This window comes from Bactrocera neohumeralis, chromosome 6 (assembly GCF_024586455.1).
Source record: "Bactrocera neohumeralis isolate Rockhampton chromosome 6, APGP_CSIRO_Bneo_wtdbg2-racon-allhic-juicebox.fasta_v2, whole genome shotgun sequence".
NCBI lineage: Eukaryota > Metazoa > Arthropoda > Insecta > Diptera > Tephritidae > Bactrocera > Bactrocera neohumeralis.
This window is the reverse complement of record NC_065923.1, coordinates 9,128,980-9,145,308: the sequence shown is the minus strand read 5'-3', so window position 1 is coordinate 9,145,308 and position 16,329 is coordinate 9,128,980. Positions and strand designations below refer to the sequence as shown.

Here is a 16,329-nt window from a genome sequence, read left to right as displayed (position 1 = left end):
AATAAGAGTGCCACCTGTAAACCAATTTCTTTACAGCAGCTGCTTAAGTCGGTATACATTAGTGCATTGCGACTTTTACATAGGATAATAATATCGCAGAAAGAATTTGTCTCAAATTTTATATTTCCAACCAAATTTTGTGTGCGGAATCGTTTCGAATGTTAAAAAAGTGATTCAGTTTTATCAAAAACACTAGCCGGCAAGTGGTGCAAAGCCTTCACAAACGGTCGAGAGAACGTTGAACACATGTTTCGTTCTGGACGACCATCGATGTAGAATATGGGGCTAGAAAATCGTTAGGCAAGTTTTAAAGAAACAGCTCGACATCTCTCGCGAGTACTTTGGAATGATTTTGGTGGATATATTGGGTATTAAACTCATTCTTGCTCGACTCGTTCCGATAAAGCTGACTTTTTTTCAAAAAGAGTTCCGTAAACAGATCTCTTTGGACATGCTTTATCGTGAGAATTCCGATCTCACAATTATGGAGAGCATTGTAACTGCCGATGAGACATGGCTTTATGAGTTTGACATGCAAACAAATTAACAGTGGAAAAATCGTTGAAGGTCACAGAATAAATAATGATGAATAATTTAATATTTTGCCTTTTATTTACAATTTCCGTATTTTTTTGTATGGTACTGTGTTAGTTTTTTGTTACAACGTATTGCTACTGTTCAGGCAAGGGTTGGTGAAGACCGCAATTAGTCGATTCCAAAACATTCTCAAGAATTGGGACTTTCGCAACCCAAAAACTGACAGATTTTGAGAAAGTATTTGGACTTGCATCCATATAAAATTGTTCTCACTCAAGAACTGAAGCCATTGGACCACCGTAAATGTCGTGAATTTGCTGGTTTTGCTGATTTTGCCTTGGAACAACTTGAAAACAAAAATAATTTTTTTAAGAAAATCATCTTCTCCGATGAATCTCACTTTCATCTGAGTGGTGCGGTAATTAAACAAAACTGATGATTCCGGTGAGAAGAAAATCCACAAATTGTTCATGAACAACCATTATATTCACCAAAGTTGACAGTTTGGTTTGGTTTTTGTTCTGGTGGAATTATCGGTTTGTACTGCTTTCAAAATACGGAAGCGGGTGACACCGTCTCCGTCAGTGGAGAGTGGTATTGTAGGATGATAACCAACTTTTTATGACCGCAATTGGAAGAAGTTGATCCTTACCACACCTGGTTCCAACAAGACAGGGCTACCTGCCACACAACGCGTGCTATTACCGGACAAGAAAGGTTTGGAGACTCAATTTTATCAAGAAATTGTGGCACTTCTTGTGAGGTTATTTGGAGTCGTGGGTCTTTGGCAATGAAGCAGACTCTCTTTAAGCTTTAGAAGTCAATACTGAAATCGCTATTCATGACATACGACTTGACTTAATGGAAAAAGGTGGTCAAAATTAGGTTCGTCGAATTTGTTCCTGCAAAAATTTTTAGTATAGTTTGTTTTCCATATTAAATAAAAAAAAAAAAAAACATTTGTATTTTTTTTTAAAGAAATCATATCAGTCTTATTGGAAAACCCTGTATATGTAAGGGCAATCAATAACATCTGTTCATTTTACTCTTTATTGGCTAAGTTTATTTGCTATTCGTTTGTTTGTGTACGCACCATACAAGCCACCAAAAACAATCTTCGTTAGCGACCTCGAAAAGAGTTCTACTCAGCACAACCGTTATTTATTTACATAATGTATTACTCAAGCCATTGATTTCAATATCCCTTAGTTAGCCATTTTCGGCCATAAGTCGCAAGCTCGGGCCATAAATAAGCACGAAGGGTTGACCTCATTTTCAGACTTCCGGTGTTAAGTGTATGTGTTAGCAAAAGTCTGTTGGAAGCACTTTAACAGTCAAAACTGCAGTTGGGTTCAAATTTAGAGCTTTGATCGATTTATTTATTACCTATATAAGCAATTACTTGACACATAACAGATTTACTCCGCCACGAGTCTCGGACATTTCGTTTACTTATTATTATCAAAAATCAAGGGCAAACAGTGTTTACATTTCTGATTAAGAGAAGAGCGCAAAATTCATATTTTGTATCCGATTCACATACTTATTTTAAACCACTCTCACAGCCCTTTAGCATAAACGCTTTTGTGTGGCTTACCGTTGAGTCAATCCGAGAAATATAAAAGATAAACAAAAGCAATAAAATCCGACCAACTGTTCTCTGTTTGCGTTCTCTGCTTGCGTTTTAATAGAATTTCTGCAATTTGAACGTCGCACGTGCCCAAGTATCAATTGACTCTGATTCCGCAATGTCATCCGAGTTTCCAAACTACAAACACGCATACGCACACAAATTCATAGCCGTGTGGGGAAATAAGAAAAGCTTTCACGCTCATACCCGCCACTCGTCCATGTGGACCAGCTTGTTTATTTGTTTGCATTTATTGGTTGCTATGATACCTATGATACGTATGAAGCGTATAAAAATCGCATGAGTGTACGTGATGTCCATTAGAACTGGCTGAGCAAATAGTTTAAATGCTATTGAACGCTTCACACGAACACTAACATAGACATGCGCATACATATAATGTTGCGAGAACTTTTTTAATACAAAAGCATCTATATACGAGGGTTGCTACTTCGATTTGTGGCTTAAGTGTCGAAGAGACAACTGCAAAAAATGCACTTAGAGTTGGTTTGTCAAAAGGATCTCCCATTTGTTTCATGCATCCCTAATCCTTTTAATGGATTTCAGAAAAAACGTTACAGTTTCGAAGTAATCTCTAACGTTATCTGTTGCAGCGGTGCTCACAGCATAGCTCTCTTATCTCCGTTTGGCTCCCAAAACCATCGAAAACAACAAAAACATCTCTTACAACAAACACAGCAGAGGTACACTTTTTCATACGCCATTTACTTTGCGAAAAATTGCAACTATGCGAGACCATGGCAATTTGTCACAAAACAAAATTAGCTGTTTACTCCTTTCTCGCATTTTGGTTGTTTCGCTGTAAAATGAAAAGACTAAGTACATTTAAGTATAATATTGATTTATTTCATTATCTTAAGAGGAATTCTTTAAATACATATAGAAAAAAGAGCACGATTAATGAAAGACAGCTGACTTATTGCAATATTGTCACGGGGCGCTCATTTAACCCAATATGCCATTTTGCGACTCTTCCACTATTATAGAAATATAAATGCCAGATTAAATTATACGAAAATGCTCAGATTTTCGCCATCGCCTTCTGGTTCGCACTGGTTGACTCGAAACTAACGAGAAACTGTCTTGTTTGTATGTAAGCCCAGAGCCGAATTTAAGCATTTTTAAATGAATAAATTTACTCTTTTAATACACTTCACAATGCAATTTGGCGGAGCAATAGATGTATTCACATATATACGCTTTTACAGATTATACAAAAGTATAATACTTTGGCTGTTCATTCTCGCTTAAATTGCTAATTATTAGCTCACTTGAGCATTGGGCTTAATTTAAGTCCTTATACTAAAAACTTACCAGGGTTAAATCTCCGAAACGTAAACGGATATTCCTCCGACGCCTCTCGCTTTCTCGCTGCGAGGAACCTAACACTCTTCCCCACTAAATACACAGCGACTATACTCAAAAACTGGATGAAGATGTAAGACTTAACCTTGCTATTGCAGTCGATGGGGTTCAGATTGCGACTGTCAATGTTTCTAAGATTTTAGGTGTGACTTTTGACAGCCTTCATTCCTCACACGACCGCGATTTTTGCCAAAGTACAGAGCCGCAACAAAATTCTCAAGTCACTAGCCGGCAGCACATGGGGAAAGAGCAAAAAAAAACGTTGTTAGCAACACACGAGGCAATAGACCGGCCGGTTCTATGCCGCACCAATATGGTCTCTTGGTTGCAGTGAAACACAGACGCGGAAGCTACAGACATATCAGAATTCTGCACTCCGGACTACGATAGGATGCCTTTTGATGTCTACCATCGAACACCGCACAGTGAGGCGCGTATGCTCCCTGTTAAGGAACATCCTCTGCAAGCAGTTTCTGCTGAGGTGCTTTCGAAGAAATCATCCCTGCAGTCAACTGCTTGGAGCGAAATCGCCTCCTAAGAGCATCAAGAGGCCATTTCTTAACTACATCGACGACATGAAGCATTATTCCGACCAGACATACACCGACCATCATTCGCAGTGGAGCCGTTAACACCTTCTCCGACTCACTCTCAGTGAATGGCGTAATTGGATTCAAACCACCACCCATTGCAGACGAAGAGCTCAAGTTGCAGCTTCGTTCTGGATACTGTAGTATTGTAGTAGGTTAAACTTCTAATCTAGACTAGACCCTGACATATTAAACATATGTTGAGCGTACAATGAGTCGCCGCAAGACATTAGCCACCTCTTTACATGCCCTGTTAGCCCTACACATCTGACACCGTTCTTCCTATGGTCCGACCCTGTTTCCTGGGCCTACCGTTGGATGACGTCGATGGCAACTTATCTAATTCTTACCATCCTAACGAGGATTGGTTTCCCGTTACAACAACAACATTCAAGGCCGGGCCTTGAAATAATTCCGCCGTGAAAAGCTGTCAAGTTTAGTTTAGTCATCGACGAATTCTGATCAAACGTTATTTGGCAATTCCCTTATTTTACTAAATCATGTTTGTTTGAAAACCGTTATTCAATTAAATATTTTATATTTATTTACTATACATATTTATAAATTAAATTGTATCAGCCAGGCATTTTTGCAAATAAATCCTCAAATCCATTCAAGTTTTGATTTTCCGACGGGAGCTATACAGCAGCTCGTGACTGTTCGCACGAACATATTTATTTATTTCTCTAAAACTATGCTAGCCGCTTCCACCAATTGAATCAGGTGCAATTCGGTGTACAAATATTTCGCTTCCACGCTACGTGCCGAACATGACTATTGGCGTTTAAGGGCTCAGAATTGAAAAATGAAAATTAGCTGAAATTGGCTTACTCTGTTTGAACATTTATTTTTCGAAAAAATATCAGAAATATGACTTTTTAAAGTTTGATCTTATTAACATTTTTAGGGTTTCGGATACTTTAGTGTAAATGGAAATATAACATGCAAAGTTGGTCAGTTGACTCTTTTAATATTGAGCACTTTCCTGGCCGTAGATCTTACTAGCTCTTGGATTTATAGACAATTTTTGTTCTTAGAGATCTCGTATGTACTGTAAGTTTATGTAAGAGAGGTTTCTATAAAGTGATGGTGGCGGCCTCGCTCTTTGTTGATACCTAAATATTTGGGCATCTATGATTCGCAGAAGCTTAAAACACACTCTAAAGTTTTTACTATAACCAATTATAAATAATTATATGTTTTACTTACTTACTTACTTATATTTTATTAGAATTTTGCATAAAAGTTAAAATGCGTCATTTTGTTTACAGTTGGGGTTAACCACGTCAATTGATTTATAGGTTAGCTATGTCCACGAACATTTTCAATATCTTAACAAACAAAAAACCACAAACAAATTAAATATTTTTACCTTGCCTACAGGTGTTGTTTTTGTTGCTATAGTTGGTAACTGAATATGAACACATACATGTGTATTTGGTTGAATCGGTTGAAATTCAAAGGATTACATAACCCATGGACAATAACTGTAATAGCAATTAACTATTTAAACCAAACTAATTAGTATGCATCGATATGTGTGTGCTTAATAGTGCATCAACATGTTTGTTTTAAACCATTCGTGTGTCAGTTTTTTAATTATGCAAATATTTTCCAACATGTGATAATTTTACACTTTTTCTATCGGTCACACACACACACACCCACACGCTCACATAGTGAACATACTGCATAGATAATCCGTATGTTTGTGTATCAAAGTGTCGTTTAACAGTAGTTCTGCTTAGCCTGTAATGATCTGCTCATTGGATAACGGTACGTTCATCGCATGGCGCTTAACTGAACATATTTCTATATAAAGGGTATTTTATTAGAGGTGCAGTATTTTCTAGAGGTATAGATGTCAGAACAGCTGGCAGAGTGAGCACATGTGTTTGCAGGTCTCAACTATGCGTGCGTTATCTTCAGGGTTTGGTCAACAAAATCCATCGACGTATATTCAGGGAAACGTTCACAAAACACAGTTTTAATGTGGTTATGTCTTAAGCACGGAGTAGAACTACTCGACATAGAGCAGAAAAGTTAGTTTCAAAGGCCTTCTATGATATGAGATTTGTTCCCTCGGCTGATCTTCCTTTTTATATCCGCAAAATCAAGCCAACAATACGCTCTTCTCAGGACCCACAATATTTCCCAACTAAAAAGGCAATATTTTATTAATTAATTCTTCAGTCTCTTATTTCATTTTTTTTTAGAAATTCTTGTATCTCCAAAAAGAACACCCTTTAGCAAACGCATATAGTTAAAGGCAGCTTGCAATTAAATGCACATTTATTGCTTTTCGTACAATTTATATGAGACAAATTTATATTTTACGAAATTTTAATTAAAATAAATTGCGAAAACCTTAATGAGGCATTAATAATGGAGCCATCACTAAACTATTCAGTCCTACGAGGTTCAGGGTGCATGCGCACATCTGATATAGGTGTATGCATGTTCAACGGTATATTCATATATACAAAGTATTCTGCTGGAAAGACGATAATAGAAATCACTCATATTGAAAAAAAAGTTGAGTTTTGGTTATGTATCAGTTATACAATGGTTATATATCATATTGGTTATATTTTAAAGCGGAAGCTGAAAATTTTATATGTAGCATAAAATTTGGTTATAAAATGGTTATATATACGTTATATTCTAGTTATATATGGGTTATATATTGGTTATACCTAAAAGCCGAAGCTGAAAATTTTATGCTACATTATTACACATATGCATAAGCAATAAAAGCCACAAATTCGCTTTTTTTGATGATACAGGCGCTATATTCGTTTATAAATGTCATTTCGTTATTATTTCTTTCGACTAAACGCCGCATTTTCGCTGTCTTCTTTTCAGGTCTGACAATGTGCTATCAACGATTGTCAGTTAACAACAACAATCACAATAATTTAGACGCAAAACCAACACACATGCCGCCGTTGCACTACCCGCATGGCCACAGATGGAACGAACCATTTTTTGATCTGACGATGCCGAAGAACATAACATCGCTCGTGGGCAAATCAGCATATTTGGGATGTCGTGTCAAACATTTGGGGAACAAGACAGTGAGTACATATGTTTATTTTTATTCACCTTATTACCAAACAACTGTTAGCCTGATAAAATGCTCTTCCAAACAACCCCTAAATGGACAGATGCTGACAGGACAAACAGAAAAGGTTTGCTACTTTAACAACCTCAAAGTTTTCTTAAAAGAAAAAAAAAACGTTAACATTGACTGCACCGAAACTATAATACCCTTCACCGGTGTATTTCTTATAGCAAAAAAGGTTATGAAAAGATCTTTATCCTGCGTTTGATCGGTCAGTTGGTGCTGTAGTGGGCTGATTTGAAGAGGCCCGAAGCAGGCTTAAAATTAAACGGAAGAAGCATTCTTTATTAGAAGTAAGCATATAATAATGTCTTCAATAACATTTCAGGGATGAAATTTGGAAACTTCGAATTTTAATTTTTTTTATTTTAATATTATTGGGTAGTCGAAAAAGTCTTTTCGTATTTTGTCAATAGATGTCGTATATCTCCAGTGCTATCAATCACATTGTATCATACCACGTAGAACCAAAACCACTAATTTTTTAACCCTTCAGCCAACACTTTAGTAATTATGAAAAAGTTTTTGCTTTAACCCTGACCAGAGGCAATTCGAAGGAGGGTGAGCACTTTAAATTACTTCAACTCAACTGTCTTTGTTAAGAAAGATGAATTAAATTTGTGCCACATACTGCGCGGTATTTAAAAATCTTCAAAGCAAATTCCGGAAATTAAACTTGAAGTAAAATTATTCAGGAAATAGAAAAATATGATGAATTACAGCAAAGATGGCAACAATTCTTCCCCTTAAACATATGCCTCTATGACAACGCTGCCGTAGCTTGAGGACTCAAAACCGCAGAAACAAATTGTAAACACACCTACAACAACAAAATATGTAACATTTTGAGTCTGCGACAAACCAAAGCCCGCAAGCCGAACACATTTCAGGAAAAGCGGCAAGCTGTTGTTAAAACCTAATTTATGCGCAGGCACCAAGAAAGACAGCAGGGTGCCTGTGTTCGGTGACAACCTCCCCACATTTCGCTACCTTAACGAACATGTATACTCATGTATATGCGACATTTTGATTGATTCATAAGAAATTTTGCGGCTTCATGTTACACATGCATACAGAATAAACTGCCGAAGGAGCTGGCCTTCGGCAGCGCGTTCTCTTAAAGCGGCCAATATCAATATCCTGCTGAGATGTCTTTTTAAAACATCATACAGGAGATATTCTTGAAAGAAAATATACTTAATTCTTTTACAAAATGTTGCACCTTATATAGTACTTGCTTGTACGCTCCAATTACACCGTTATTATCTTTCCCAAACATTCTTATATAAACTGACGTATGATTTTCCACAAAAGGTTGACTGCTTATTGATATTGTATACAAATTTGAGCCAAGTACTGACCAAGCGTGCTAAATAATTTCATTTTCACACATATGTCTACATGTGAGACCTAAATTGAAATTTGTTTACTGAGTTGGAAATAGTTTTTATTGCCCAAGAATTGCCGATAAAAAGTCCGACTTTTTTCTTTTGTGTAACAAATGGCATTATTTGTCTTATCTGTTATTGATTTCAAAAGTAGAAAGTTAGTTTGTTTATCTTTTAATTTGCCGAGGCTGTTAGCCCCTTTTATGAAAGCACACCTACACACAAACCAAAAATGAAAAACAACCGGGAATCCTATGCGGTCCGTTATTTACATACACAATTACATGCTTGCCTTATATTGTGCGCTTTCAGTGTTCTCTACAGCAGAATTCAAGTGAGCCACAATATTTCCGGAGAGTTCACAAATGTATGCCAACTTTTTCTGCGTTTTTCCTTTCGGTTTTTCGTCTTCAGACTGTGCGCATCAAAGTCTGTTTGCCGTTTGGCCTTTGGCCCTTTTCCATTTGCATTTAATTTACCTTTTGGGTTTTACTTCTTTCACTCGTTGACTTTTTAATTTATTCCGGTTAGCCGAACATGTTTGAAAATAAACAAACTAATTTAAAGTTATTTTCGGTGTTCAACGCAAAAAGATTAAAACTAATCCACGCTCACTTTATACCCATTTTCCAAAAACAAATGCATGACGTATTTGAAATTTAATGTGGCTTAAAACGACCTTCGCATGCAGAGGCAAAAACAAGGAGAAAAAATCACTGTGTATGGATTATGTTCTTAAAGTTTAATTATTCAAGAATATGCCTACAAAGAGGTTTTTCGAAATTCAAATTATTTCCGAAGTTGTAGTCGTATTAGTGTCGTAGCAACTGGATCGGTTTGAGCTGTGGACGAAACTTAAAACCTATATACCTATATTTGCTCTCCCGGCTTGCAAACTGGTTAGGTGCCAACTGTCTTTTCAAAACGACACCAACGATCTCTCAGGTTCAATGGATAAATTTATCTGAAATTGCATATATAAATGATCAGGATGAAAAGACGAGTTGAAATGCGGGTGTCTGTCTGTCCGTCCGTCTGTCCGTCCGTGCAAGCTGTAACTTGAGTAAAAAGTGAAATATTTTGATCAAACTTGGTACGCGCTTTTGTCTTTTGCTTGTCAAAAAATTAAAAACGAATACGTAGATGAGCTTCATCGGACCTCTGCCTTGCCCACAGGACGCCATTAACCAAAAACGTATAAAGTACCATGACCAAACACAAAATTAAGAAATAAAAATCTAATCTGGCATAGGGGATCGTAGTAGCAAACGGCACCAATGGGCAAAAAATTAAAAAAAAAATGGGTGTGGCCCCTCCTTCTATTAAGTTTAATGTTCTCTATTCTCAGCCTAAAGATTTGAAGCTCCTTAAAAGTATTCCCTTTCAGAAAAGAGTATAAGAAAAGAGTTCTCTGGTCTTTTTCGTGTAAAACTGATTTCCGTGTAAAAGAAGTGGAATGCTTGCTTCAAAATTGTTAAAGAATCAACACACAATCCGATCAAGATTTCGCACTTACTCCCACATCCAATAATAAAAAACACAACCAAATAGAGACCTTGGCGCCCCCACACTGATAAATCGGAAACTCTTCCGTCGGCTGCCAAATCACGTGCCCTTTGTGTTATTTGTCACAATCGTTACATTGTACCGAACTTGCAGTGACTACGAATAAGGGAAATAACACACGCCTCATGCCGTCTCGCGTTTACGCAAATACAAAATGGCGTGAGCGGTGAGCGTCTGCGAGCAGAACGTGCTGCTTGCCAAAACGCCAACGAAATATTTCAAGAATCGACAGCCGAAAATCCAAATCGTAATACAATAGAGCAGCAAGGTAAACAACAGTCGCACCACGTGTGCCAACTACGTGCACAACAACAATAACAACACCAGTTTGTGTGGAAATTGTGCAAAAAGAGCAAAAGGCTAAAAATAACAACTTGTTTCGGAGCAATTCTTCATGCCATTAAAGAAAGGAGCATTGCCAGTGACATTGTCACCGTAGAAAGTAGCTACAAAAAGAGGCGTCGTTGAATAAAACTATCAAACTCAGAGGGTGAGAAAAGAGCGAAATTTGACTAAAGCTAATTTCGGGTGGATCCTAATATTATTCTTAATATTTTTTGAAGTTTGATGCTTTCTTGACAGAATGAATCAAAAATAGTTCAATTTCCAAACACCTCAATATCATGACAGATTCGTTCATTTAATGCGCGTCACAAAAACAATTTCATATTAAACCGATCACCTTAAGTTGAGTGAATACTCAAACAGATCCGCCACTGGCGAGCAGCTTCCGAGAGTCTGTAGCAATTTTTCCTTCATTTCCTGCCACGGACTCATTCTCGCACCTGCACTCAGCTGCATACATGCATCCACGCCCCGCAGTCTCTTGGCATCGTTTGTTCTCACCACCGTCCGCACCGCCCGAAGCGGCGACCGAAACAAGTGTTTATGTGCAGGCAGTTCGCGCTTCTGGCGACTCAGGACCGATGCTGCACCCAGCCAGTGCGGGGTGGCAGCGCCAAGAGCGCCGTCGTGGCTGCCAGCCAGCACTTAAGTGCGCACGAATGCTGTATAAGATTTATGATGTGACATAAAGTGCGGCACTTGTGTCTTAAGCCTTTTGGCATGCAGCTGCAGGGGGGTTAGGCGAAGGTGTGCGAGGCTACATGCAAGTGTAAGTGTGTGCGTTTGTCTTTCACTGGCAGGTCAGCAGCTGCACTGCTCATTTTCACCAATGCTCTTCGTCGCCGGTGCGTGGTGCTTGAAGCCGAAAGCTGTGCAAACTCCAGCGACTACGCCTGCAGTGCCAAGTGAGTGGGCAAATCTGTTTATTATTTTTTCGAGTAGCGGTAAAGGATATGTTAGCTAGCTGAAATGGGTAAGAGAGGCGTGATTGCATAGTTGTCCTTAAATTACACGTGTTATCCGGTCTCTATACATAAAAGTTGGCATGCCATTCATTTTTTAAATGTTTTTGCGTGGCTGTTTTGATAAGAGAAATGGTAAGGGTGGCAGCTCCTCAATAGCATCGTAACATTACACAATATTTTGTTCTTCTTCACCTATTTTTTAAATATTTTATAATAAATTTTTTAAGCTAACCAATATATTGGGTAGTCGAAAAAATATTTTCGTATTTTGTCAATAGATGTCGCTGCAGTTGTATATCTCCAGCTACCAACTACATTGTGCCATACCATATATGGTTGGAAATTAAAATCGGGAAATGTGAAAAAAAAATTACAACTGTTCAAAAATGAGCGAAAATAATGAAGAAATTCGATAAATTTTGAAATTTTTGTATAAAAAAGGAAAGAATGTCACACAGCCACCAATGAAATTTGTTAAGCTAACGGAGACTACGCTGTATCAGTTCGTGTAGCACAACAATGGTTCGCTCGCTTCCGTTCTGGAAATTTCGATGTGAAAGATGCACCTCGCTCTGGTATAGTATATGAAATTATTGAAAAAATTTACCTCGAACATCACATGAGCAGCCATGTCATCGCTAAAAACTTAGCATTCATTATCAAACGGTTTTGAACCATTTACAAAGGCTGGCTACGAAAAGAAGTTCTATGTTTAGGTACAACATGAATTGTTTGTGAGAAATTTAATGCACCGAATTAACATCTGCGATTCTTTCCTGAAACGAAATGAAATCGAATTATTTCTGAAGCGAATGGTAACAGGAGCCGAAAAGTGGATGAAATACGACAATAATGTGCGAAAATGATCATGGTTCAAGTTTGGTGAAGCTCAACAAATGGTCGCAAGGCCAGGATAGACGCCTCGAAAGATTATGCTGAGTGTTTGGTGGGATTGGAAAGGCATTATCCACTATGAGCTGCTCGAGCTGGTCAAACGATTGATTCTACATTTTACTCATGAGATTGAAGTAAGCAGTCGAAAAAGACGGCTAGAACTGATCAACAGAAAGACAACACATTTTTGATGACTCTGCAAAACTGGGAGAGCTTGGCTAGGAAGTTTTACAGCATCCACCGTAAAGCTTTGACCTTGCACCATCGGACTGCCATTTACTCCGGTCAATGCAGAACTGCCTTTAATGGAGTAAAGTTAGCTTCAAGAGAAGCCTGTGAAAATTACTTGACTACTGCTGGAATAATGTCTCTAGCGGAAAAATGACAAAACGTGGGCATACCATTTTTTGCCAACCTAAAAAAGGATTTTACACCAACAAGCCAAAAAATGTCTATAGACATTTCTCACACACAGATATGCAGAACTATGTAACCAAAAATTTATATCAAAATCGTATTCACACCAAAACGTTTAAATGTTCAATTCTTAAAAATTTAGTCCAGGTATTACACAAAATAGTTTTTCTCGAATTCTCTTTGAATTCATTCGAACTACATTGGTGGTTTCGCATAACAATTACATTAAACACTTGAAATATGTTGCACCGACATACATTTCCATGTACTTTTGCCCAGCTAAGCGAAAGTGCCAGCCACCAACACACCTTCAGCACGCACACACACGCAGAGCCTGGTAGGTGTTCCTTCACACACAAGTGCCCTTGTACAACTCCACGCTTGAATGTTTAATCTGATGTGGCTTTCGTTTCTGTGCCATATGCGCGTGCGTGTGTGTGTGGATTATCGAAAGATGTATGTTTTTGTAATGGAAACATTTTGGGTTATAAATAATTGTCCGAATATCATCAGCTCTCCGGCACATTTATCTCAGAGAATTACGCTCTGTGCTCTAGTAAGTGAAGTGGATTTGCAGGGCTTGTTTGTAACATTAGGGTGGTTCATGCATGACTCAAACAGCACATTAGAGAATAATAGAACTAAAAATATAATCAATTAATTTAATTGAGTAGACATTGAGAGGAGCTGTATGTTAATATGTATATGAAAGCGGAAACTAATGTTAGAACAAATTTCAAGAAATTTCTCCTTTCTGAAATTGTGTCTGATGTTTTCTATTTAGTTTCCGAGCAATTTTGGTATCTGTGCTTAGAAGTGAGTGAACCAACTTTGAAATAGCAGAGCACTGCTTCGTTAGTTTCAAGATCGCTTCCACTCTGTATGGATTTTATAAAATGCTGTTGTGTTAGTTCTGCAAATGAAGATCTTCATAGATTTTGATACTTAACGGGTTACATGAGTTTCCTTGGGTAAAAAACAGAATTTTTTCAACAATTTTTTTTTAAATAAAAAATTAAATATTCTATTACAATTTTTAATTGTTACAAACATACACAATAAACAAGAAATTCTGAAATTTTTGGAAAAAAATATTTTAAACTCGGCCATTGCGACGTTTTAGTTAAAACCTTAACTTAGAACTTGGACGAAGTAGTTGTAATTGAAAAAAAGATCTTCGCCCAAGCCTTAAGAACTGTATCTCAAAGACCTGTGTAAAATCTCATGAATACCGGTTGAGTAGCTCTCCAAAAATCTTGCCAACCGATTTCAAAAACACAGTTTCGAGAAAAACGCGTCTAAAGACGGCGCACTTAGCCTGGGTAGCCTCGAGCGCACAAGCACTCAAGACTGTATCTCCGAAACTATTACACGGATCAACTTGAAAATTTTGGGCAATATTCAAGAGGTGTTTTAGAATTTAATAAGATAATAAAAAAAATCGATTTTTTGAAACGCGTAAGCCCATGTAAGCCCTTAACAAAACTCTGTCACTCATGACGTATTCCATACAGTGCCATGGGATATGAACCACCTAGCAAGAACTGTGGAAGGTTGAAAACACATGCAGTAAGGGTCGTTCTTGCCATAAAGTTGGGGAACAGCGTTGAAAAATCAAAGCACCACCGTTCGAGAAGTGGCTGATAGGGTAAATATTTCCCGCTAAGATTCCCTGCAAACTAGTAACAACCTAGTGTTGCCCTAGTGTTACAATGGCACACATAGACATGTAGGTAAAGTACTGTTAGTAAGAAAATGAATTTTACTGCATTAATCTACGTTAAATGATATCAGTGTGTGTGCTTTAAATCTCATGTGAGAAGCATTACATAAGCTTGCACTCTAAGAAATGCGGTTTTCGTAACCTCAACTTGAATGTAGGTTGCCACACAGGCGTTGAGTTGTTGGCAATGAAAGTGTTCTACATTTTTGCTGCAAATTGTTTAACAAAATGTATGTGAAATTCAATTTTCCCGTATGGTAGAGAGAGAAAGAGAGAAACTAATTTGGCAATGAGTACTTCTGATTACTCTATGTAATTAGTTACCTGCAGATTACACTTTTTATTTTTATGCAAATTAATTGACAGAGAGATTGTTTACTCTGGGGCAGATAAACACAGTAAAACGATTAGAGTGTTGAATTTTAACGAATATTTGGGGCAACAATTTTTTTTTTTAAGTGAGACAAATGAGTGCGTACTTTGATCAATTGTTACATTTTTACCTCAGGCTTTTCCAAGTGTCCTCATGCCAATGCTTTGTTTCGCATTCAATTTCAGGTTGCCTGGATACGCCACCGCGACCTGCACATCCTCACCGTGGGCACCTACACATACACAACAGATCAGCGGTTTCAAACTTCCTACCATCGTGATATCGACGAATGGACTCTGCAAATAAAATGGGCACAGCAGCGCGATGCCGGCGTCTACGAGTGCCAAATATCGACCCAACCGGTGCGCAGCTTTTCAGTTAACTTAAACATTGTGGGTAAGTGGCAATAAAATGGCGCTTGAACTTATTCCATATATATGAGTAGCGAATGCGCACATTTATACATTTATATTATATACTATATGTATGTATATACATATGTGAAAGAGTATAAATTTATTGTAGCGATTTTAAAAATCGAGCTCTGCTCACACTCTGCGGCACCGCCACCATATGCAATGATAAAAGCAATTGCGTTTTATATTTAAAAAAAAACCAACTTATGTGTGATACACATTATGAAACGTTAATGTAATCCCATGGCTAATAGAGCCAATAAAAATATGCTCTTTGAATGAAACCATAATGGACAATTATGTTAAATGAACCGCATTAAAGCCGCCAATAATTATACGGCAAACAAAAACAAATTTATATGATAAACATTGTGAATTCTCTGCGCGCATATGAACTAATTACGCAACAACAAATATCAGCATGTGCTACATATAGGCTTAACTCAATATGGAGACAGTAGCACTCCTAGCAAACATAGACGCAACGTGCCATAAAAAATCGATCCTGCGCCGACTTATATTCGTGTGCTTTTGTTAAACAGTTGAATTTGTGAATTAATAAAATCGTGCGCGAATGCTGCAACTACGAATTCATACTTTTTTCGTCCATTTTGAGTTTTCGAAGGACGGAGTGTGAACGAAACAAGTCGCCGCAACTTGCTGTGGGTGGGCCCAAAGGATCGTGTACCTCTTGAAATATATTACATTTGTAGTTATCGCGCTTTAAACAACACACTTGTATTTCTGTTTGTATTTGTATGCAGCAAGCAGCAAGCACTTCGAGCCAAACTTTTGACGACCGCATTTTCTGCAACGAAACACCGTGGCGTATGAGTAACTTTTATTTCCAGGTTAATGAGGCGACAACCATAAAAAGCGTTGTGAACACAAGATGACGACTTCGCCCCCGCATCGCACGGCGCATGCAACAACAATGTAAATAAAATTACATTTCAACAAAATTTACAATGAAAA

General features: G+C 37.7%; 1 protein-coding gene across 2 annotated transcripts in view; it reads left to right on the top strand.

Moving 5' to 3' along the window:
- The window catches only part of LOC126763567 (uncharacterized), a 181,348-nt gene that overhangs the window by 146,807 nt on the left and 18,212 nt on the right, over positions 1-16,329 (top strand). For both annotated transcript variants that reach the window (XM_050481200.1, XM_050481199.1), the window contains exons 3-4: positions 7,009-7,220; positions 15,124-15,334. In XM_050481200.1, the coding sequence (XP_050337157.1) occupies positions 7,009-7,220; positions 15,124-15,334 (423 nt within the window). The remainder of the gene's footprint in view (positions 1-7,008; positions 7,221-15,123; positions 15,335-16,329) is intronic.